The 24,601-nt window shown below is 35.7% G+C and overlaps 3 protein-coding genes across 5 annotated transcripts; all 3 read left to right on the top strand.

Moving 5' to 3' along the window:
- Positions 1-68: 68 nt before the first annotated feature.
- On the top strand, positions 69-8,439 carry LOC140762905 (chaperonin CPN60-1, mitochondrial-like). Its single transcript, XM_073100883.1, has 18 exons — positions 69-279; positions 412-436; positions 895-1,026; positions 2,389-2,548; positions 3,095-3,270; positions 3,436-3,531; positions 4,267-4,371; positions 4,460-4,546; positions 4,668-4,757; positions 4,843-4,923; positions 5,006-5,074; positions 5,375-5,452; positions 5,561-5,656; positions 6,711-6,810; positions 6,883-6,986; positions 7,075-7,180; positions 7,274-7,352; positions 7,726-8,439. The coding sequence occupies exons 1-18, from the start codon at positions 242-244 to the stop codon at positions 7,829-7,831; spliced, it is 1,728 nt and encodes a 575-aa protein (XP_072956984.1). The 5' UTR covers positions 69-241; the 3' UTR covers positions 7,832-8,439.
- Positions 8,440-9,759: 1,320 nt separating this feature from the next.
- On the top strand, positions 9,760-16,484 carry LOC140763543 (uncharacterized). The gene is made up of 8 exons (XM_073101773.1): positions 9,760-9,887; positions 11,117-11,230; positions 12,305-12,430; positions 12,632-12,736; positions 12,818-12,934; positions 14,393-14,498; positions 14,573-14,630; positions 14,739-16,484. The coding sequence occupies exons 1-8, from the start codon at positions 9,788-9,790 to the stop codon at positions 15,951-15,953; spliced, it is 1,941 nt and encodes a 646-aa protein (XP_072957874.1). The 5' UTR covers positions 9,760-9,787; the 3' UTR covers positions 15,954-16,484.
- Positions 16,485-18,401: 1,917 nt separating this feature from the next.
- Positions 18,402-23,018, top strand: LOC140762862 (PHD finger protein ING1). 3 transcript variants are annotated; one of them, XM_073100835.1, is made up of 8 exons: positions 18,402-18,558; positions 19,190-19,261; positions 20,647-20,834; positions 21,980-22,040; positions 22,146-22,251; positions 22,326-22,449; positions 22,559-22,693; positions 22,925-23,018. In XM_073100835.1, the coding sequence occupies exons 1-7, from the start codon at positions 18,531-18,533 to the stop codon at positions 22,667-22,669; spliced, it is 690 nt and encodes a 229-aa protein (XP_072956936.1). In that variant the 5' UTR covers positions 18,402-18,530; the 3' UTR covers positions 22,670-22,693; positions 22,925-23,018. The 3 variants fall into 3 exon arrangements, with proteins under 3 accessions (XP_072956936.1, XP_072956935.1, XP_072956937.1); XM_073100834.1 differs by having other exon boundaries at positions 22,559-23,018; XM_073100836.1 differs by lacking the exon at positions 18,402-18,558 and adding an exon at positions 18,595-18,814 and having other exon boundaries at positions 22,559-23,018.
- Positions 23,019-24,601: the final 1,583 nt, after the last annotated feature.

Below are 24,601 nucleotides of genomic sequence, written 5' to 3'. Positions count from 1 at the left end.
GCACCTTCTCGCTAGTTCAAAACCCAAATTCTATTATTTATTGTTAAACTCTTCTCTAAAGCCCTAAACCCTAGAAGAGAGTTTCTAGAAACTTGTGGTACTGCATTCCAACTTTCTCTTTAGTCTCCCTCCAGCCACTGACTGCTCTTCCATTCCAAGCTCTACTTTGATTCTTTAAGTCTCTTGTCTCTCGACTCCTCGTCCTCTCAATCTCTTGGAGCTCTGGTTCCTCTCTCTGCAAATGTATCGTGCTGCCGCTAGCCTCGCCTCCAAAGCCCGGTATGAAATCGGTAGAACTGTTAGAGCTGGGAAAAGTTTTGATCTTTTTGGTTGCTCGGTTTAATTGTTCCGTTCAGTTTGATCTTTTTGGGTTTTGGGCCTTGATGGTCTTCCTTTTTCTTCGTTTTGTAGGGTTGCCGGGAGCAGCAGTAGACAGGTATGATTATAACTTATTGCTGGAGAAAAGAGATTTTTTCCCCCACTTAATTCAATTGGGTGCTGTGTTTTGATTTGGATATTAAGCCACTTGTTGGAATCTTTTAGCATACGGTGTCTTGGAATGCTTCCGAAGGCTAGGCGCTTTATTCCCATTCTTTTCAGTCAACCTTTCAATTTGTAAAAAGAATGGTTGCTGTGCCTGTTACATTTTGTGTAGGAATACTCTCGGGTTTGTTTAAAGGTTTACTGAGTTGGGTTGTTGGTTTTGTAACTCAAAATGGGGAAAATTAACTGTTATGATTATGTAGTTACTGGAGGTGATCCAATATTTCAATTGGAAGAATGAGGTTTTTATTTGGGTTGGAATAAGATCAATTGGTTGCGTGGTGAAATGCCTTCTGTGTTCTTGGAGTAGCTGAAGCCTGCCGAGTCATCAGATGAATTTCTGTTTTGCAGGTAGGAAGTAGGCTAGGTTGGAGCAGAAACTATGCTGCCAAGGACATAAGGTTTGGCGTTGAAGCTCGTGCATTGATGCTTAAGGGTGTTGAGGAGTTAGCTGATGCTGTGAAAGTGACTATGGGGCCTAAGGTATGAGTCATATGACATCATTTTATTTGCCATACATGCTTTTCTGGATGTTTTGATTTTAGAGGCTCCTATGTGTATAAGCTTTTCCCTGTGACTTGTGCTTAGACAATTAATAAATATGGTTTATTTCATTAGTGTGGAAAGCTATTAAAAATTTCAATAGATCTCTTATTATAGTTATCCTTTTGTTTCAGAACAATCCAGTAAATCTTGATATCTGTTTTCTATGAAAGAACCACGATAATTTTTTCTTAACTTCCCGAATAGAATTCTCAATATTTGATATGGTTCTTTGTGATTTGTGGCAATAAGTCCTCAATTTTCTTTTCAGGGGCTTGCATTTCTTTTGGCTTTTACTTCCTTATGGATGGATACATGTGATGTGTAATCATCCACCACATGTAGCAAGATGCTTTTTATGTCTAGGCCGACAATGAAGAGTTTCTCATTGGTCGTGACAAACAATTACACTTACAAAATCACCTTCTATGTTTTATGGCATGGGCCTCTTTTTCTATACTATGCAAAAGTTGGGGCCTAATAGCAATTTATGGGGGCAGATTTACATCAAATATATAGCTATTCTTCCAAGAGACTTTTTCACTATTATTTTGCATTCAGGTGGCTTTGTATTATCGAGATCGATTAACTTGCTTGTCATAGATGAAGTAAGAGTATCCCACAAGTTGCTACTCTTAGGTTACCTGCAATATAGTCTGACTAAATTTATTGTAGGTTATGAGGTATTGAGGTCTACCTTGTGTTAGCTCTAGGTGTAGGTTCTTATATTCATCCAATGGAACCTATTAGTTTATATTCACCAAAAAATGGTCAAGATGTTGTCCTTATTAGCATGGATCCTAGTTTCAGCCGATCCCGAGACAAATTGGCATTGATTATACTTGATCCCGATTTCGGTCTTGAACTTAACAGTATGATGATCGGTTTCAGTCTGGCATTGGCCAGTTTTTGTCATATCAATCAAATTGGGATCAGTCGGATTGGTCAAAACTAGCCAAATTGATTTTTTTCCCATTTCTCTCCCACTCTTTAACTTCTCGTTTCTTACTGTTGTAGAACAACAGTGGAGAGAGAAAGAGAGATCTCTTCATCACACTTCTGCAACAGTAATTTGTGAGTATAGAAATTTATCAAATTAGTTTGGAATCCATCAATGTTTTGAGTAACTTTTTTTAGTTTGTAGGCTTTATATGTGAGTAATTTTTATTTTCTTATATTTTGTCACTTTTTATAAATTTTTAGAAATTTTCCTGCATTCATACCTATTGAGACTCTTGACTTGTGGCCTGTCCTTGTTTAAGTGAGAAAACAAATTATGTCCTACTATGTTCTGCCATACAGGGCCGTAATGTAGTTCTAGAGCAAAGCTGGGGCGCACCTAAAGTTACAAAAGATGGAGTGACTGTTGCAAAGAGCATTGAGTTTAAAGACAAGGTGAAAAACATGGGTGCAAGCCTAGTGAAGCAGGTTGCTAATGCCACTAATGATGTTGCTGGTGATGGTAATGATAATACTCCCATACTTTATGTTTTTCATTCAGTCTGATTTATTTTATACAAATAATGTTACTTGCAAGGAAAAGATTATATGCCTTTGTATGTCAAATAAAAACGAAAGTTAGTATGTTGACAAAGACTAAGAAAGACAACTTATATTGTACATAATGAGAACAGAGCTATATATTGAGCTTCTCATGTGGAGTTTTTATTAATTGAGCTAATAATATCTTTTATTGTATCTGTACAACTTGCAGTACAATTTGCCTTCATTACCAATTGGAATGAAATTGTTGTAGTGCACATTCAAAATTCTGAAGTCTAGGGAATTTTCCTGTACTAGTTGGCAATTAGCTCTATTGTTCCACAACATAGTCAATATCTGCATTAGCTTTGTCAATTAACATAAGGTTAGAATTCATATAGTTGAATCACTTCTGGACTCTTTCATCAAAAGGAATGATAGTTTATATTGATTTTGCCTCCAAACTCATTTTTTTCTTAATCGTGTATTGATTTGATTGCCCTTTTTATGTCTTAAATATTTGCAGGTACGACATGTGCCACAATTCTCACAAAAGCAATATTTGCTGAAGGATGCAAGTCTGTGGCAGCTGGAATGAATCCAATGGATCTAAGACGTGGCATAACAATGGCTGTTGATGCTGTAGTGACCAACTTAAAGAGCAGGACAAGGATGATCAGCACATCCGAGGAGATAGCACAGGTAGTTGAATGTTGGTATTTGGAACAAACAAGACTTGTAAAATCTCCTACGTCATTTTCTTTCGTTTACTAGGTTTTATGCTTTTGTGTGGGTTAATAGAAGGAAGTTGCAGTATGCTTGGTTTTTTTTCTTCTTATAATCTTGATTATCCTTCTCCTTTGAAAGGTTGGAACCATATCTGCTAATGGAGAAAGAGAAATTGGTGAGCTTATTGCTAAGGCTATGGAGAAAGTTGGTAAAGAGGGAGTGATAACCATCTCAGTAAGTCATATATATATGCTAGTTTCTTATCAATAGCATGTTAATGGTCAGTTAATTATACTGTATGGATATATGTCAAGTTGTCTTATTTAAGTTTTTTGTCAGTAGCAATTATTTTGTTAAATATGCTCAATAGGCCAATCCTTTTTCTTCTGACTCACATGACTTGCCCGTTGTGGCCCTTACTAGATTAAGTCCCCAATTTGGATGTCTTTTACATGGCATCATTGGAGTTTCATACATGATTTTTTTTTCTCTTTATAAACTTTATTAGTTTTGAGCACACGCTTGATGATTTATCTAAAGGGAATACTTACACACTATTGTCTACTAGTCCATGCCTTGAGTCTGTGGCTAGAATAATATGGTGGATAGGTCATGATGCTGCTTGTCAACCTATGAACTACTACATTCTTTCCATGATGGGTTAGGAATGGATAAGTGATTGACCTGTGGTCATATGTAAGATGTCAATACAATCCCAACCATTTGGGACCGACCATATGGATCCTTTTCCTCCATTCAACTCTGTTTAGAAGGACAACCTGCATAAACAGGGTTTCTTTTATAAATGATTTAAGGCATTTTCAGGACAGCCTAGCTGAGTTCTGCCTGAATTGGGTATAGAAAATATATGTATTTAACTTTGCAAGATCATAGACAATGAACCACCTCTCCATTCTATCTAAAGTTTCCTTCTCAAGGTAAAATGCATAACATGTTGTTAAACTTCAGGATGGTAATACTCTGTACAATGAGCTGGAAGTTGTGGAGGGAATGAAACTTGATCGGGGCTATATATCTCCCTACTTCATCACTAACCAGAAAAACCAGAAATGTGTAAGAGCCTGTTGCTGCTAACATGTTTACTGTTCCTCCGCCTTCTACTCTGAAATTTTCCTACATATTTTATTCTGGTTTCCTGCAGGAGCTAGAGGATCCTCTCATTTTGATACATGAAAAGAAAATATCAAACCTTAATGCAGTGGTAAAAGTATTAGAATTAGCCTTGAAGGTATGCATTTTCTCTCTTTTGAAACTCCATTTGATTTCATTTTTTCAGTTTTCACCTCTAATAGAATGAGTTATCCACAAGATATTTGGTGAAATGACTGGATTTGCCTATGTCTATGCAGCAACAAAAGCCTCTAATTATTGTTGCTGAAGATGTAGACAGTGATGCATTGGCAACACTCATTCTCAATAAACTTCGTGCAGGAATTAAGGTTTCTTTATATATTTTAAAATATCTAATCTTTATGAGAATTAACCTGAACAGTATTCTTTGCTAAATAAAAATGTTCTACACAGGTCTGTGCCATCAAAGCTCCTGGTTTTGGGGAGAACAGGAAAGCCTATTTGCAAGACCTTGCTATACTAACTGGGGGTGAAGTGAGATGTCTTTTAAGTTCGTTTATTTGCATATGCATGACTTTCTGGATTTATCTACTGACCTTTGTTTCTCATAACCTAGCTCATAACTGAGGAACTTGGCATGAACCTTGATAAGGTTGAACCTCATATGTTTGGTGCGTGCAAGAAGGTAGTATGTCTTAAGCTGAATGATTAATCAGTTATCTGATTGTTTTGTCAGTCTTATGTTTATTTCTGTGATTAATTTTACTTGTAGTTCTTCCATCGATGATCTGATTGTGTCATTTTTCTCTGCAAGTCTTTGCTTCTTTTTTCTTCCCTTACATTTAATTTATTGTGTATAAGATTTACCTGTTCTAAATGTTATAAGCTTGATCTGCTTTGCTACATAGATTGACTCTGAAACATCTTAATTTAACTTGATATAAATAACTTTTGGTTTTAACTGCAACGGTCTGCAATTCTGCAGGTGACAATATCAAAGGATGACACTGTTATTCTTGATGGGGCTGGAGATAAGAAGGTCCTTGAGGAAAGATGTGACCAGGTTTGTGTTCTTTATGATTAAATTTGTCGAAGCGCATGACTTTGGTTTTATTATCTAATTGATCTGGATGGCAGTTATCAATATTTAAATGCTTGGTCTGTGTAACAGCTGAGATCTGCAATTGAAACAAGCACCTCTGACTATGACAAAGAGAAAATACAGGAAAGGTTGGCGAAGCTTTCTGGAGGTGTTGCTGTCTTAAAGGTACTCCAATTTTGTCCGTTTTGCTAGTTTCTTTTCTTCTTCTTCTTCTTCTTTTCTTTGGGGTGGGGTGTGGGGGTGCTCTTCCATTCATAATAGATGGTTTTGGTAGTGCTGGTGGCTTCATAAAGGATTGAGGTACTTTACTAGCAATAGATTTTGCAGCACAAATTTCTTTTTGCTTCTGGTTAGATGCCCTCCTTTTCCAGTTATGTAGGAGCACAATTGTGCAAGGAACAGATCTCTGACATTCATCTGGCACAATAAGGAATTTTTTCATCTTTTAAACTTAACATTTGCTGGACACAGAATATGAGCAATTAAAGCTTAAGAGAAAAATGACATGAGGAAGGAAGGATTACCCTTTACATTGTGCAGATTTTCTAATGCGTCATAACTTACAAATGCATGAATATACTTTATAAGCATATGTTAGACCATGGTATATTCATACTTTCTATGCATATGTTGGACCTGCCAGTATATGCACATATGATAAAAACTGTTAGTTTATCTAATAAATTGCATGCTTTAAATAATCCACATTATTAGAAAGTGTGTTCCATTTTTCACTTCAAATTTTTTTAATGCATTTTGCAAGTTTTGGAGATGTTGGTAGCTAATAAGCAAAATTTCAGGGAAGTTGAAGGTAAATTATTATCAATGGTATCTAAGGAGACTTATTCTGGCACTATTGTTGGAAATTTCATCCTGAGAAACCTATTGATTATAGTTTGTATTTTTCTCTTTTCTATCAGTATTGTATTACTACTGTGAAGGATCACTTGTCAGATTTCTTCATGGTAAATTTGCATTAGAAGCATTTAAAAAATATTTCTCTCCTATTATAAGTTTGGAAAGATTGCACAAATGGTACTTCTAAAAATGTAAATATATCTATTTATTTCTTTCCCTTTTCATTTAACAAGCTGCATAATAGATTCTCCTTTTTTCTTTTGGTTTTCCCTTTTTGAGGGAAGAATGCTGTGGTGAGATCTCAAGACTTAAGGTAATTCTCTTGATAACTTTTCGGGATGTTTTATGGTCCATTTGGCAGATTGGAGGTGCAAGCGAAGCTGAAGTTGGTGAGAAGAAGGATAGAGTGACTGATGCTTTAAATGCTACTAAAGCTGCTGTTGAAGAGGGTATTGTACCAGGTAGTGTATCATAAAATGTATTTCTTTCCATATTGATCTGGAACAGTTGTGCCTAACTAACTTTTGTTAAAGGTGGTGGTGTTGCACTTCTTTATGCTTCAAAGGAGTTGGAGAATTTGCAGACTGCCAACTTTGATCAGAAGATTGGTGTCCAAATAATTCAAAATGCTCTGAAGGTTTTGCAGCATTTGATCTTATCATTAGTGAATCTATATCTTGTTATAGTTCCATTGAATTTTTTTCTTATTTGCTCTCTTTTTGCAGACCCCAGTACACACCATTGCTACAAATGCAGGAGTCGAAGGGGCGGTGGTTGTTGGCAAGCTTTTGGAGCAGGAGAATACTGATCTTGGCTATGATGCAGCAAAAGGTTGGTCCTTGTTTTCCAACATTTCCATCTGTGTTTTTGTTCTTTTCCTTTATGTGGTTATTGTATGTAAATTTTATTTGATTTCTTGTTTAGGTGAATTTGTCGACATGGTCAAGGCAGGCATCATTGATCCACTGAAAGTTATTAGAACTGCATTGGTGGATGCTGCAAGGTAAACTTTTCATCCTAATTTTTAGTGAATTTGGTGATAAATCTTATTTGGAAGGAGATGTGTGTAAAGTTGGCATGATTTTTTTTTTTCTGTATAAAATATTTACTTTGGTCTATAAGCTGTCTTAAGGGAAACTATTCTTCCACCAACTTTAATTACAAGAGAACGAACGAACTGAAAAGAACACTATAAATACTTTAGGTGGCACTGTGGCATAGCTCTTCTTTCCGTTCCAACACTTAATTTCTCATTATAAATGTTTGGAACACTTGATTTACTTTCTGGAACTGAAATTGGATGGATTTTTGAGGTATCCAAGTAAAATTACGGGCAGCTAACTTATCAGCCTAATTTTCTATTTGGTGTTTTGCAGTGTTTCATCATTGATGACTACTACCGAGGCTGTTGTTGTGGAACTCCCTAAAGAAGACAAGGATGTCCCTCCAATGGGCGGTGGTATGGGAGGAATGGGTTATTAAATTCTTCCAAACCGCAACAAAACAACTTAGAACATGTAGATTAGGAATTTGAGGCCGGAGTCAACTTGTTGTCGTACAGGAAGAGATGGTTGTCAACAAATAATGTTTCTGCTCGGAATAAACCTGTTTCGAAATGTAGTCCATTTTTCTTTCCTTGCTGAGGATTGAGACAGGTTCACATACATACTGAGGTTCTGCAGAACACTGCCACCTTATTCTTGCAATTGTAATAATATGACCTTGTAGAGAAAGTGCAGATGATTTTTGTAGTTTCTAACCTAGGGGTTTTTCATGTCAGCTTTCATGTGTGAGATCCAGAACCACAATTCTTGTATTATGCTGCCCTGCCATGCGAGAACAGCTACAAACATGAATGGCAAGGTCTGAAATCATTTGAAGTGCCCATGAATTTTATGGTTACAAATAGTCATTGAAATAGATGATAGGAATGGCTTAATATTTCTAGGTACTTGTGAAATGTAATTTGTGTATCTTACTAGATGTAATCCTACCCAGACTAGAGTACGTATGTGCTATCTTCAGATGTAATTAATTGCAAAATTTTTTGTCTCAAAGGTTAATTGCAATTATGTTTTTCTTTGTTGCAATATCATCTCATGAGGTTGTAGCATATATTCTTAGTGAAATGTGTAGAAGAAAAAGTTCTAGTGCTTGTGGTTGGATGATTAAAAATTCACATATTGTATGAATATTTTTAAACTTAAATTTCGTTGTGCATTAGGACATCATTAAATTCTCATATGCCCTTTTAAAAGCTAAGATATCTGATCCTTTTGAAAACTAAATGGCCTACTGCTGTGAATATGAGCTTTGTTAACATGGTCTTTATTGTATTGGAACGCCTGCAATTAGGGTCATATATATCAGACTTGTTTGGTCATCTTCTAAGCGAGAGTATCTCCTCCTCCCACTTAGGGAAGGAGATCCAATTTCTGGATCTTGAGTCTAGTACAATTACCCTGGAGTCCATCCAACCAGAAGGTCCTAACGATGTATGGCCTGGCCTGGCTGGCATTTATTATGGCACTTAAAAATCTCGCCAAAAATTAAACTGTTCATCTACAAATTGGTGTGGAATAGACTGCTCATCGGCCCTGTAATTGTAATGGTTGGGATGAGACTCGCCACTTCGTGGAGCATTTGTTCTTCTCCTGCTTACTCACTCTCGGGCCATGTGGTTCGCTTTCAATTCGAAACCATGATATCCCCTATTCGCAGATTCTGAGAATACTGATGGCTTATTCTTAGGTCTCAAAGAACTTCGTTGGGAAGGATTCCTTGACTATAGCCGGCAATCATTTCAGTCGCTTTCACTCCAATTAATTTGCCGACATGCTCATATACTTAAGAAGCAAAACTATCACCCATTTGGAGGTTGAGAATAACTCGTTGCTACTCGTAGACATAACGAAGGGTCTCAACCCAGTGTCTAGTTTGTGGCTTCTCTTATTGAAGACTCACATATATTTAAGTTATATGTATACCCAATTATAAAATGAACCATATGCACTGTAAGGCTAACAAAGCAAGCTAATTAACTAAGAAAGAAACATAGATTTTGAACGTACCTTAGTGACACTCTTGCTCGCCTACTATTTAAGTGTCATCTTTTATTTACTTCTTAAAAAGAAAAGAAACATATAGTCCATAAAGATACTTTTATCTCTATTTATAACAAAGAGATTATTAATTAGTTCAATTTTGGTAGTTGGTAGAAATGTAATAAATCGTTAAACTTATTAATCAACCAAAAAATATAAATAAGTAAAGAATATAAAACTCCGTTCCACAGCGATCAAAACGATGTAAACCCTCACGGAATAACCGCCTCTCAAACGGTATTGAGCCGAACTGGCCCCACTTCCATTTTCTTCGGTTAAAGTGGTTAAGGTTACCGCCGACTGATCCGATGAACCCAATTTTGGCGCGCAGGTGATGGATCGTCGTAACCCTAGACCCTCACTTAAGCGCTCGCGAGGAGCTCCCGTCTCCCAAACCTCCTCGGTTCCTAGGCTTCGATGCGATCCTGCTTCCGGTACCAATCTCTCGTTGTGTTGTCATCCGTACTGTCTGATGTTTGATCGAGCGTCTGATTTGACTGTTTTAAGGTTGCTAAGATTGCGTACCCCTTCTTGAATTGAACTGGGTTCTGGTCCAGTTTGGTTCCTCGCTTTGATTCGTTAGAGGGATGGAGAGGAAGAGGATATTGGGATCATATAGAGAGAGAAGAGGATTAGGAATTTTACTTGGAGAAGTTAAGGTCTTCTTTCGTGTGTTTGGTTTGGTTTTGATGCTTCAAAGCCGTCACTTCTTTTTGTGAGAGTTCTAGGTTTCTATCTGGGTAACTAAGTGACATTAAGTAGGAGATAAATTGCTTATATGTGTTCCCTGGATATACAAATTTCTGTTTGGAGCGGTGATTATTGTCACTCTTTTCTGCAACCGTTAATCCGAATTGAGTATCTGTGAGGTCAGAATATCAATTATAACTTTTATGGCAACTGTTCAATGCATGGATTTTTGCTGTTTTCATATTAATGTACTATTCAGTACTGCGCAAGAGGGTACTATGCAGGGTAAGCCAACTGGAAGGAGACACTTTCGAGTTTCAACCACATTGTATCATGATAAGACATACTGTTGAACAGTATGAGTTTGATCAAATATTGAGCTGAAATAGATGACTTTCACTTGTTTCCGGAATTCTTATTAAAAAATTTATTTGTGGAATAGTAGTTTCAAATCGACTATTTGAGATTGATTAATATTTCAGGAAAGTTGTTGTAGTACCAGATGTAAAATCTGCTTCTAACAACCTGTGATGATATTCTAATGGCTTTGTCTCTTTGATGACTTGATATGCTAATCTCCAAGGGAAGTTTCTTTCAAAGTGGTAGTTTTCTACTTTTCTTATTTCCATCCTTTTACAATTCATCTTTCCCAAGGAATGAATGAATATTTCATCCATCATATAGGTTGACACGGATGAATGAGAATTTCATTCATCATATAGGTTAACATGAGATTTACTAGTTGACACTATAATATTCTAGTGAGATCTTCTGCAAATTACTTTGTAGTCCTCTTTAACTCATCTTCATACTTTTAGCTTGCTTCTGAAAAAACTACTAATAGCTTAAAATGCTTATTTGGAAACTTTCTTCTCCTTTTGATATTCTTTATAATTTTATATTGTTGCAAGTACAAATGAAGGAATTATTTTAATTACTCTGCTTATAATCAAATTGTTTGTCTGTTAACCAGGTGCAAAACAAAGGAAAAAGGTGAAGTTTGCAGATTCTGTTGGTACTACAGACATCGCTAGTAAACAGGATGCACCATTACTTCAAACAGAAAGAAGTCAATCTCCAACTTTAGGTTCTCATCCGTAGTTCCACTTTCCTTCTCGTGTCAATATGTAGAAATTCGTGACTCAGATATGCTGACATTCCTAAAGGGAAAAAATCATAGTTTCTCTTTTGTAACTGTTGGAGAGGGATAAGTGTTACTTGTTATATTGATCTGCAAATCATTATCTTTCCACTAATTAAAAGGTACTCTGCAATTTGGATAACTTAAGTCACCCAAAAAAAAAAGTATCACTTATTATAGTGAAATAAGTGTTACTTGTACAACTCTTGTTGGGTCTGTCTTCTGTTTTTATTTTTGTTTTAGGCATTTGTATAAAGTTGCTTATGCTCCAGCTAATTGGGATGTGAATCAATTTATTTCCATTCGATTATTCACAGGGTAGTCTTTCAGTCGGAATAAGAATCACACAAACTAGAGATGGGATAGATGAGCTGTGATCCATTTACAATACTATCAACCCTGTTTTAATTTTCCCATTTCATGTCTACATAATTTTGTTGCACAGTTGAGATTATTTTAGTTATTTTTCACCCTGAAACTTGATCTAATCAGATCATTACCCTAATCTTATCCCACATTACCCTTTCATGTACTCTCTCTCTCTCTCTCTCTCTCTCTCTCTCTCAACTATCTCTATCAGGTGGTGCTCATTCCTTCTCTCTCCTAAGAAGGAAATTCATGTTTCATATAGCGGAAGGAACTGCTACTGGTTAAATGCTCGACATGGCTCTCATCTTCTTTTCCATAAGTTATCTCCTCCTCTTGTTTTAGTGTACTGGGTACAGGCTAAGCCTACTTCTAGATTCTCTTCTGTTATTAGATCAGTTGTGCTTATTACTAGTAATCTGGTAGTTCTCAGATTCTTTGCTGATTTAGGACCACACATGTCATTGGTCTATTTGTTACCAGTCCCTCTGAATGTTTTCTGTGTAGACAATCGAGGTGGTTATGCTGAACAATGCTGATTTCTGGTATCCCAAGATAAAAACTACTTGTCGTTGTCTTTTCTGATGATGAAGTTTTATGTCTATTACTCTATTATGCTCATCAACAGTTGATCATCTTCTTCACACTCTGCAGTTGATGGTGCAAAGACCTCTGAGTTCAAATATTTCAAGAAGTTAAGTGAAGAAGCTGATCATAAACTTCTTTCATATAAACTGCCACCTCAAGATGTTGATCTGAAGACATCCAAAGAAAGGGATGGTAAGAACCTCACTTCAGATGCAAATTAAGGGTTAGGATTTTTTATTGTTTTCAATTTGAAGTTTCATACTTTCATCAGTTCATGTGTCTCTTTTTTCTAATGATGGTTTCCTTTGTGCACTATAATCAATGCAAGCTTTCATATTAAAGTTGGAATGTTCTTTGTTTATCTGAGCTTTTCTTTTGCATAACTGCATTTAGTGGCATCCAAGTCTGACATAAGAAGGTTTTTAATGCCTATTCAAAAGGCCACACCTACTGCTGATAGGTCCTCTGTTTCACCAAGTAGATTTTCACGAGAGTATGGTGAGCATTCAAATGAACTTATTCTAGTTTTTAAACTTTTATAGCTATTCATATCAGATTATCTAATCCTTCATTTTACAGAATTAAATGCAGTCACATGCAGATCTGATCGAAACAGGTATTTGTTGCCTGTCCTTAGCACCACGCCTATAGCGCAGAGGTCATCATTTACATTACCAGAGGCTTCAAAGCACTCTGGTGAGCATCTGAACAAGTAGCTTTTGTTTGTACATTAGAAAAATAACCATGTGGACTTTGGCACTTTCCAAGTTTGTTGTTGGGCTATAGGTTATTTCTATAACATCTAAAAAATTTTGGAACAATTTTAACTCATGGGCATTGAATGAAAAACTAGATTTTAATATGTCATGAACTCATTGTCTTTGCTTACATCAGATTTTGTCTATTGTTCAATCTTTTCAACTTTGGAAGTTCTAGGCTTCTAGCAAGTCAAAAGACATAATGAGCTTTGAGCTAGTTGAACTTTAGAATTGAGCATCACCCCTTATTTATGAATCCAACGCTCAAACTAACCAAAACCACCCTCTCATGTTTGTACATTGGTGTTGTAACGTAGCTTACAGACTAGGGAGTCCAGAATTTACTTGCGACATGAGAAGTTTGACCTTCAGATGTTTCAACCTGAACATACATTCATTAACTTAGTGAATTGATAACCAGCAAATGAGATACTGTTATTGTTCATTCTTCTAAAATTTAAGCTATCCAAAATTGAAGTGTAGTCTAGCACTTAGGGCATAATTTCAAAGCAAATGGTCCATCCCTGCCATCTCCTGATTACATATTCATGGAGTACGATTCACTTTCAAGATGCCTTGATGGTGAAATGGTAGATACGCGAGATGGTAGAGTTCCACTCCTCCAATTGGCTCGTTGCCGGAAATTCTCTCTTACCCTATTGGACTCCAGCTTGGTGGTTTCCACCTACTGTCTAGAAACCAGATATGGAGATGGCGACTAGGGTTGTTGTTTCCATTTTCAAATACCTGTAAGTGAGACCTATTTGGGAACAGGATCAGAGTTGCACCAGAAAGGTGAAAGAAAAATGTAAGAGATAGAATCACATATCAGATCAATGTGTTAACTTCATTACCTAAAATTACATACTTACATGCCATGCCTTCTTATATGTTTGGCTTCAGAACATATAAACATGCCTTGGAAAAGATGAAGAGTTCTTTTTCTTTTTAAGAGGTCTACTTTTCATCAAGGTTTATGCAACAATGCTACAACTCTAAAAAAGCATGTGTGGTATACATGTCTTATATGTGCTTTGATTTTGAATTTTTACGTAAAATAGATTCCCATTGTTTTTCTGTAAATTTTGTAAACTGCAGCTCTATCCTTATTGTGCTAGGTATTGATTTGATATCATTTCTATTATTTAGCTGGTACCTTGGGATTATGTTACATGAGCAAGGAACCAGTAACAGTAAGAGTATGAATTACCAGAAATGTCTGTAGGCTCTCACTTGCTTTCATTGGGATATTTTGTCCACTGGCCCATTGGAGTTAATGTAGATAATGCATCAAGCTGACTATATCAAAAGAATTCTATTTGGCCATTTCGTTTAGCTTCTATTAGGATAGAAACCAAATTGAGTAGTATATTATGATGCTGTCTTATGGTTTCAGGAACAGTATTTGAACACGGGGGTATGTTTTTGGAGAAGAGGAGCAAGCTATTAAAATTAGCATCCAAGACATTATCTATAGAAATGGATGAGTTCTCAGTAAGAAGGTTAATTGCATCCATCAGAAGATCCGTTAGTTTCCATAATTTCTTGTATTATTTTTAAGTCTTTATTCCGACAGATCAGATTTAATCACAGAGTTATTGCAAAGGCTGCGCATTATGAAAAAATCAGACAATGTATGCTCGTTCAACTTGTTTATGAATTGGATCTCTTTTCATGCCTGTTATACTTATTTACCTTATATCTACTTTTCAATGTCAATCATTAATCTGTTGTCATTGCAGCATGAGAAGCTTTCAAATTCATTTCAGAATGTAGCTTGTGGGATTCATCATTCACTTGCTTCTTCCAACTTCCATGGTTCGTCTGAAGAACTGTATGGCCAGGAACAGACTATCTTTGGTTTAACTGGAAGGAAAAGCTTGAGAAAGGATTCTCTTTCTCATGGGTCTAAAGAAGCTGGCAAGCTGCTCATAGCTTCACCTTGGGAATATGCTGATGTTGAGGCTTTTCCACACCTGCATGCTCTTGAATCTGGTCTTCAGCATATCAGGAAATCCAATTGGGCAGACTTGCAAAGCTCAGAACAGCATGTACTGAATGAATCACCTTCAGTTGTCGAATTGACCATGGAATGTGAATATGGCAATTATAGGCATCATCCTAAAGGACACATGTTATCTTTATCCTCTTCTCCAAACATAATACCAAACCAGTTCTCTTCTCATTGTCGCCCTGCAGAGCAATCAGTTGTACCTTTCACCAACTCAACTTCCTTGGGGCTACGTAGTCTTCACAATCCAGTAGAGCAGTTTACTTCTCAATTAATAGGTTGGACAGAAGAAGCTCTAGAAGAGACAGAGTTAGCTGCTACTTACAGTGAGGTTCCTATAGAGATTGATCTATCGCCCCTGAAATCAGTTGTGCCTTTCACCAACTCAACTTCCTTAGGGCTATGTAGTCTTCGCAATCCAGTAGAGCAGTTTACTTCTCAATTAATAGGATGGAATGAAAAAGCTCTAGAAGAGACAGAGTTAGCTGCTACTTACAGTGAGATTCCTATAGAGATTGGTCAATTACCCCTGAAATTTTACAATGCTTCAAGTTTTCCTGATCTAAGAAGAGATTGTGAGATCTTTGATGTATATATAGGTAGAAATATCCTAAAGTCTCCAAGTAAGAGCCGTAATATAACGGTGAAAGATATAGATAACCAGAATCTGGACAATCAATTTTCAACTTCACTGTTTGGTTATGAGCTGGAAAGGAATACTATACCTTTTCTTGGATGGGATTGCCCATTATTCCATTCCAATTATCAATATCCTGGAGGAGACTTGGGAAAGGAACTGGATTGCAGGTCTACTGGAGATGGGTATAGTCACCCTGCAGATGAAAGAAGCATCCTGTTAGTCCACAATAAGCCTCTGTGTGACATATCCAACTTCTCATTCCTGGATCCGAAATTTTCTTGGACAGTCTACAAGGGATCACCATAGTCCACTTAAAGGATAAAGCTGACATTGATGTCAAACAAAATTCTCATTACTGATGTGATGGCAGATCCATCCTGCAGCTGTTCAGCTGAATTTAATATTCAACTGATTAAACTAGGATGCTTTGATCAGATGGCCTAAGTCTTTGTTACCTGCAAATTATTCAGTGAAGGAACAACACAAGTAGAAATGAAGCCTCAACGTATGAACTACTTTTATGGTGCAAGGAAGTAGTTATGCTACATTGCATGGAAGCATGCTCCTGAGATTGAAAAGTAAGCTGCAAAACTCTTGATTGAAATCAATCTTAGCTGTACCCAGTATAGCTGAAATTAGCAGCAGAAACCTTTATATCTCCTTGAATGTTGATGGCATCAATGTGATTACAGCTGATCATTGTACAAAAGGTTTGGCACTTGAACAATGTTCTCATGCTATATCAGTTCATGATTTACTCTGTGAAAAATAAGAGTCAAGTTGACTGCAGAATAGACAGACATCAACATACTTCATAGACCTGAGGCAATAAATTCATTTGGCTACACATTTTTATGTTCTTCCTTATAATATACCAATTGATTGCCCTAACACTTGATAGGTTCTCAATTTCTCTTATGGGTCTCTGTTAATTGTTCATCTGATTCTAGAGAGAAGTAACGCTTGTCGTATTTATGAATAAGCAAAAGACTTATGCAAATGGCAACTTACAAACAGAGCATATAAGAAGCCAAAGACCTTAAGTTTAACTGTATTTGTATATTTTATGATGAAAGAAGTCTATGAATTCCCATCGAACTATAAAGAAAATATAGTTCTTTCTTTAAAAAAAAATATATAATTTGGAGAGCAAATCAAATGCAACACTCAGAGTCGGCTGTAGAGAAAACTTCCTTTTCCTTCATGTTCTATGTGTATGTGTGAATTTTAATCTCTACGATGGGAATTCAATCAACAAAAATATATGGGTAACATTCGTGCATAGTAGATTAATGTAAATATAGACACATATAAAATGCATATGTTAGGACAATAGATATTAGTAGGTCAAACTTAAACTTAGCAGTTAAGGATGCTGCACTCCTAAACTCTCGTTCAACTGGTGATTGCTTACTAGGTTTCCTCTAAGTAATGTTTTGATGTTAAAGTCCTCCACTAATCACACGCACTTACAAGTACAAAATAGAGAGGTTATGATTTAATTTGGATAATTTGAAGACTAAAAACATACAAAGAGATATCTAATTTCAATCAGATTATCTCAAAAGGTGTAGACGAGAGATAAGAATTTGATTTGAATCAGATTTTCTCCCCCTTATCTTAAACCAAACACTTAGCTTGTTAATGTAAAACTAATAATACTATTAACATAAAATTTAAATTTTCAAAAGATACTTCCATTACTTTTGTTAGATAAAAGAGAGGTTTTTAACTTAAACAACACCCCCTCCTCCCTTTTTCTACACTAGATTAGAGAAGGATTTTAACTCAATTTTTAATTTATGTGTGATGAACTGGTTGATTGGTTTTGGAAATTGATGTCAATGCATCCTAATATTTAAAATTATCAAAATACCCTTATTTCTTTTTATTAGATAGAAAAGAATGATTTTTATTTAAACAACAACATCCCTTCCTTCTCCTGTTTCAACTCATTTTTCAATTTGGATGTCACAATAGAGGGGTATTTTAACCTATAAAAATAAAAAAAATGATCATTTTTTAAAATCTTACGCATTGGGGCAGTTAATTTAATTTGGATGGAAAATTTAACGGTCTTAAATTGAGAGTGATTAAGTGATACAAAATAAAATAGAGGCCGAAGTGAATTTATACTTAGATAGGGAGTAAAATGCATTTAACCTCATAAGGTTTTATAACATAGATTTCTCAAGAGCTAATTCATTTTATTCTACAAATAAGGATGTGCAAATTGAGGACTCTTTGATGACCAAACTACTCTACACAATATTTATTTTGCATGTTCGGTATAATTCAAAAGTTAAATAGGAGACTAGATTAGTTTGAAAATTGTTGATCTAATTAACAACTTTTAAATATAAGGTATAAATTTATATAGAAATTATAAATTCTCTAGATAAAATTATTCTATCTAAATTTTGTTTTCATATAAATCGTTAATCCAGTTAATGATTTATATTTAAAAATTATTGAAACAGAAATGACTTATATATATAAAAAAAAATTCCTTAAACCTTAGCAATTTTTTATATTTAAAAGTCAACTGACCCAGTTAATAATTTTATATTTAAAAGGTATTGACTTAATTGAATTTTAAACACATCTAGTATCGTATTTAAAATTTAAAATAAATTAGATATTAAAAAAATAAATAGATATCGGTCTTATTATGTACTAAGAGGTTAAATATGCAAATAAGTAGTTTTCGGAGGCTAAATGGGTTTTGCGCAACAGGACCCGGATAAGTATTATTCCTCCTTATTCGTCTTCTCAAACCAGTACTCTCCTATCGGAGCCGAAGCTGAATAAGAAGTTAGGGCGGGAATAAGAAGCGTTAAACCGGGAACCAAATCGGAGATACCTCTCCTTCAATCTGAGGCAATGGGTTTCCTCGAGGATTTCCAAGCGAGTAAGAAGCTCTTCCTCCTCCTCTCTTCTCTTCCAATGAGGACCTAAGTGTACAAATATGCTCGATAATGTTTCTGTATGCGGTCCTTACTTGCAATTCCGAGATAAGTTAAGTTAAGTTAGATCCGCTCTGCGGATCTTTTTATTTCGACCTGTTTTGGGTAGTCTTCTTCACGCTAGGGCGTGCAACCGATGAGGAGGGTGAAGGCGAGAGGGACGGCGAGAGTGGTGTTGAGGGCGATGGCGACGGCGGCACTGTAAATAGCCTCCCTCTCCTCTCTCCTCTTTTTTTTCTTTCTCCCTTTGGGCCGGCGGGTGAGCCTCTTTTTTCGTGACATGATTAGCAAGTGCCACGGCATGTGCTGTGTCCCATGAACAACAATCTTTAGTGAAATTTATCTTGGATAAATCTTGAAGTAGGGCTTACTGAGGAAAAAAGTTTGAGTTGGTGGAATTCGGATTAGACTCTAACTACTAATGAGAAAATGAATTTTCTTGGAAACTAAAAGAAAGAGAATCCATTGAAAAAGTGAACATGAAAAATTACATTTAATTACCATTGCAATTGTAGTTAACAACCATTGCATGATGATGCACTTATTTATTGCTCTGACATTTAATTATTTTTTCAGGCCTCGAGTCCCTACCAGCCATGCTACAACGTAACTATGCACTTATGCGAGATCTTGATAAAAGCTTGCAAGGTAATTTATTGAGACTGTTTAGAGTAATTTTTCACTAACATCATTCTTTTATATTTTTTCTGCTTTAGAGATATGCTAGGTTCTCAATTAAAACTTGCAATCTTGAAATAGAATTCATGTCAGAGGAAATGAACTGAAATGACTTGGGCATGATCAGTCAGTCATTTGTTTCTAGTATCACAGAAATGTTCTTTCATGTATCAATATGAAGCATGGATACGGATATGCTACGATGAGGATATGCTAAGAACATGATACGTTTAGGACACATAGCTCATATATATATATTAATGAACTTCTGTACTTGCATTTCTCAATTGAGGAATTATATATAAATGTTGCTTATGATAGTCTGTATAAGGAGGCTTCCAATCAATTAAAACAAAACTATTATTCATGACAAGGGTCATGTATGTTATGCAGTAGATTGATAAACAAGCTAATACAATCTATAAATTAAAAGAAATTGACCATTACAACAGGATTTCTTAATATAGATTATAAAATAACTAAAAATTTTTAACTCAATTTTTCACTAGGAAAAACCTTTTAAATCTTATAAGAAATGAAAGTTACTAGTCTTCTTCAATTTGATCCATATTTGAAAAGTATCCGAGAAGTATCCATACCATTAATTTTAGGGTTAAATACATTTTACACCCCCTGTACGTATCTCCCTATATAATCTTTTATTTCTAATAAATTTATGTATTTATGGCTAAAATAAGACTGCTAGATTTCTTATTGAATTTAACAAAGCGCATGCAAACTACCAAAATACGCCCTTGTATTTATTAGACAAAACAACTGGGGAGAAGGTTTTTGGTTAACCCTTCAACACAGTAGCATGACCTTGAAAAAATGCTCATAGAATTAAAGAAAAATAAATAACCATTTCTTTGGAGGGAAAATAATATATACAAAAGGGTAGAGGATATTTTGGTCTATATAATATAAGAAATGGAGGGAATAGAACTCGCCAACTACTTTTGGACAATATTTAAGCGTGTTCTATTAAATTGGACAGAAAATTTAATAATCTCACTTTAATCATAAGTACATAAATTGACTTAATAAAAAAGTATGTATAAGAAAATAAAGTGATTTTGGATATAAATATAGAAAGGCAAAATGTATTTAATTCTTAATTTTATTTTTAAAATATTGGCGGGCACTTATGAAAATATCCGATAGTTATCCAATGAGTATCATATCCAATATGTATACAATGAGATTATGAAAGTATCTATATTTCCTAGATGTATAGTAAATTCTCTCAGCATACTTTTCCTTCCACTCAATATTAGTTGCTACGTGCATGCTGCAAGATGATCTGCCCATCTTTTCCATATTATATAGTTTCTTCTTTTTTCCCATACATGCAGGAGTCCAGCAACAGAATGAGCAGCGCTGTGAGCAAGAAATAGAGGATATTAGGCATGGAATTGAGTCTGGTAACATTACACCTGATTCGGCGCTCATCAGATTTTCTGATGAAGCTGTTGATGAACAGAAACATAGCATTAGAATTGCTGATGAAAAGGTTGCTTTGGCTACTCAAGCTTATGATATGGTATGCAAACTCTACATTGTAGGTTTTTGGTAGAGTACTTATGGTATATGTATAATAGTCAAATTGTTAGTTTTATTGTGCCTGAATTTTGAAATCTGCATGCATCTGGTCATTTATGTTTTAGAGGATAACTCTATTTTTAGTTTTTGTCAGTATCTTGCACAATACTTTAAGAGGATTGAGGTTTCAATGGATGGCTCTCTCCAGAAAGTAAAATAAGAATGGTGTATTCAAAACAGACAACCTGTAGCTATCAGTGGTTGTCTTAAGTAGCCAGACAAATTGGGCCTCCTGAATGCATCAAATCGGGTAAGGAAGGTTATCAAAAAGTGTGAACTCTTAGGTAGCATTGGTTGTCTGAAAATGTCTCTTTGCTTCTATCGCATAAATAACTTCCTGTTAAGTCTCCATGTTCTGCCTTTTGTTCAAGGTTTTCTAAATCCTCACTCAAGCATTAAGTAGAAATGATCAGTTAAAACATTGGTGCCAAGGTACTAGCGAAAGTAAATTATCTTTAAAGAAAAAAAAAGGGAAAACAATGGAGGAGCTGAGGTTGCTTGAAAGCTATAAAACCAGATAGTGGGTAGAATAGTTCGCCTTTGTGGTTGCAATTTAGGCACATGCCCAGGAGAAAACCTTCTGAAAGTCATGTGGACAGAGATCTTTTAAATGTGGAAGAAAGATGGCAGCTTTACTTAAGGACTAATCTTTGTCTCTAAGGTATGATTAAGAGTTAAGAAAATGCTACAAATGAAGATTAGTCTAATAATTATGCATTATATGGAGGGAAAATTTTTATGTGTGTTGAGCTGCACTCTGGATTAGGTTAAGATATCATTTCACTCTGTCTCATCATCAGTAAACAACAGCTTCTTAATCATTTTCTTCCGTCATTGAGCGAACACATTGGCAATTGACTTTCCAAAATGTATGTTTTCTCACAACTTCGAGACAGCAGGCCCTGGACATAATGCACGGCAACTACATATCTTCCATGTTCAAGTCTGATCACTGACTTGGACCAGTTGTATTTTCATATTCTGTTGCTATTGATACCAAACCCTAATGTTCTTGATAAATGATATTAGGAAATTTGAATGGGAAATTACCTCTTTTAATGTTGCTGACAAAGATCTGTGTTATAGGTTGATGCTCATATCCAACAACTTGATCAATATATGAGGAAGCTTGAAGAGCTTCGGCAGGGTGCCTCCCTCTCTCTAGCATGTGTATTTTCTTGCGAAGTTTGCTTTGAATTCTCTATCTTGTTAAACATGGAGATGCCCTTGTGTGTTCTCTTGTGTATAACAGAAAAGGAACTAGCAGCTAGTGCCAGTGTTGGTGCTGGCACTCCGAACACAGAGGCAAGCACAAGATCTGGAAGGGCTAGTGGAAGTGGCAGAGGGGGTCGAAAAAAGTATGTCTTTTTCTTAAGATCTTATCAAGAAATGATACTTATTCAGTTAGTTGATGTTCCATTTGTTGGATTAGGACAAGATTAGCGGCTGAACCACCAAGCATAGCTCTAGAATTGCCTGTGGACCCAAATGAACCGACATACTGTCTCTGCAACCAAGTTAGCTATGGGGAGATGGTTGCTTGTGATTATCCTGATGTATGTGCTACTTTTCCTTCTTTTTTTCGCTCTCCCCAGTCCCTTTTACTAATCTGGTTTTCCTCTTGTTTGATTTGTTGCGATAACTGCTTTTATCTTTTTCTGACAGTGCAAGATAGAGTGGTTTCATTTTGGATGTGTTGGTTTGAAAGAACAACCAAAAGGGAAGTGGTACTGCCCTAACTGTGTCGGGCTGCAGAAGCGTCGGAAAGTCAAGTAAATGTTAATAGAAGTTTGTAGCTTGGTAAGCTATACTGAGAAATGCATCTGAGTGGAGACAGAATTTTGCTGCTAACGTTTTTATTTCCATTCCCTGCATCTCCATCTCTAACATGTTCTAGAGCTCACCATTCATAAGTAGAGTTAAAGCTGACATGCATATAGTTCTTTATTTTTTTTTCTAAACCACCATCTTTGCAGGTGTCTTTGTAATTTCTAGATAATCATAATCTTGTTTACTCTTTCCCTTCTTCAGGTTGCTTGAAATTCTTTTGTGTGCTAATTTCACTTTCAAAGGATGTAAAACTCTAAGCCATTATTTTTAACTCAGTGGTTCGATATTATCAACTCGTGATGGAGCTCATAAGTTTGATTCTCCTTCTAAACATTGGGGTTTTATCTTGATGATCTGAGCTCATTGTGGTCCATTTCATAAGATGGTTGACTTAGTTGTCTAAACATGTATTGGGAATGCAATGCTGAAGTCTGCACAAGTGAACAGTCTTCGTTGGGAGGAGTTGATAGATGACCATTGATTCGCCTTCAAACTGGATATGCACTCAGGTTATATGTCACAAGCATGGCCTATGGTTATATTGTTAAGAATTATAATTTTCGAAGACTGCGGCTAAATAAGTCGTCCCAAAAACTTAATTGCAAGATCATTATTTCTTTGGTGTCTTGTATAGGATCATTAATCGCAGATGCTTGTAGATCCCAAATTTTGTAAAAGGGTTGGACAGTACGGGAGTCTGGCTCCTCTTGTAACCATCATACACAATGTTTATTTTGGATTAATAACTTTCAAAATCTAATGGAAAGTTTAGAGCCGGATATACTGCAAAATTGAATGCCTAGTATGCTGTTAAATATTTATGCAATGGAAAGTTGGGAAGACTTTTTCAATCATCCTTTAATGATTAAAAATATAAAACATTATGCTATTCACATGCTTACCAAAAATGAAAAAAAAGGGTCAAGATCATCAGTTGTGATGCAAACTTATTAGATATCAAATACTTTGTACCAAGTGGGTTTATGCCAATTTTCTCTTTCCAGAGGAAACGTATGTAATAGTTAAAAGTTGTGCTTATTGACGCATAGTATATAATCAATAACAGATGACATATACTGCAGTCTTTCAAACCGTTATGCTTTTCTGCCTCTGAAAGGCTGACTAACAAAACTTCCTTTCCATTATGTAAAACCAAAGCATATAATGCTATCTCAAAATAAAAACATAGCTTATTATGGAACTATGTCTATGCCCTCAAGAACAGGCAAAAAGCTGTAAATCTTAAACTGTTTAAGTCAAAGAATCGTATAAATAATATTTGTAATATTCAAAAGAGAGAGAGAGAGAGAGAGAGAGAGAGAGAGAGGGAGGGCTGTCCCATGCAACTATGCAAGGCATGTGCCTCACCCTTCTCCTCCTTTCCTTCTCTTCTCTTCTTTCCTTCCCCTACTCAGGTCAGGGGCAATTGCCGGATTTTCCATGATGCCCTAGCTGTAAAGCCTAACAAAACCCTCCTTGCATCAAGAATTTTCTTCTCATTCTCTTCCTTCTCTCTCTTATCTTTCTTTTTTTTCTTCCACCACCAAAGTCTTGTTGTTGGGGTTAAATCGTCAGAGCGCTATCGGAGTAAACTACCATTACTAAACAAGCCGCCTCTCACCCTACAATTTTAATTTGAGTTTAATAAAATAGATTGAAGATATCTAAATTTTGGGCATTTGTGGTTTTACGAGAAACTTTGCGTCGTTGGCTTTATGTAGTGGGTAGGTGAGGAGCCCTTGAGTGTTGTTGGTACCTCTCCTTAGGATTTTGAACTTTACACTTTGTAACAGTATTATCTTTCAAATTAAAAAGCTAAATATTACTTTAGCAATATTTGATTGTATAATTTAACTATATTTATGTCTTTTAAACTTT

The sequence above is a fragment of the Typha angustifolia genome, chromosome 7, assembly GCF_048772165.1.
Source record: "Typha angustifolia cultivar Huaian chromosome 7, ASM4877216v1, whole genome shotgun sequence".
Taxonomy (NCBI): domain Eukaryota; kingdom Viridiplantae; phylum Streptophyta; class Magnoliopsida; order Poales; family Typhaceae; genus Typha; species Typha angustifolia.
The sequence above is the reverse complement of the archived record's forward strand: the minus strand, read 5'-3'. Positions and strand labels throughout refer to the sequence as shown.

Coding starts and splice junctions, on each gene's coding strand:
- LOC140762905 (XM_073100883.1), top strand. CDS start 242: ATGTATCGTGCTGCCGCTAGCCTCGCCTCCAAAGCCCG. Junction 4,758..4,842: donor AACTTCGTGCAGGAATTAAG/GTTTCTTTATAT, acceptor TGTTCTACACAG/GTCTGTGCCATCAAAGCTCC. Junction 5,075..5,374: donor TGTTTGGTGCGTGCAAGAAG/GTAGTATGTCTT, acceptor GCAATTCTGCAG/GTGACAATATCAAAGGATGA.
- LOC140763543 (XM_073101773.1), top strand. CDS start 9,788: ATGGATCGTCGTAACCCTAGACCCTCACTTAAGCGCTCGCGAGGAGCT. Junction 12,431..12,631: donor GACATCCAAAGAAAGGGATG/GTAAGAACCTCA, acceptor AACTGCATTTAG/TGGCATCCAAGTCTGACATA. Junction 12,737..12,817: donor TAGATTTTCACGAGAGTATG/GTGAGCATTCAA, acceptor TTCATTTTACAG/AATTAAATGCAGTCACATGC.
- LOC140762862 (XM_073100835.1), top strand. CDS start 18,531: ATGGGTTTCCTCGAGGATTTCCAAGCGA. Junction 19,262..20,646: donor TCTTGATAAAAGCTTGCAAG/GTAATTTATTGA, acceptor CCATACATGCAG/GAGTCCAGCAACAGAATGAG. Junction 22,252..22,325: donor GGCAGAGGGGGTCGAAAAAA/GTATGTCTTTTT, acceptor TTGTTGGATTAG/GACAAGATTAGCGGCTGAAC.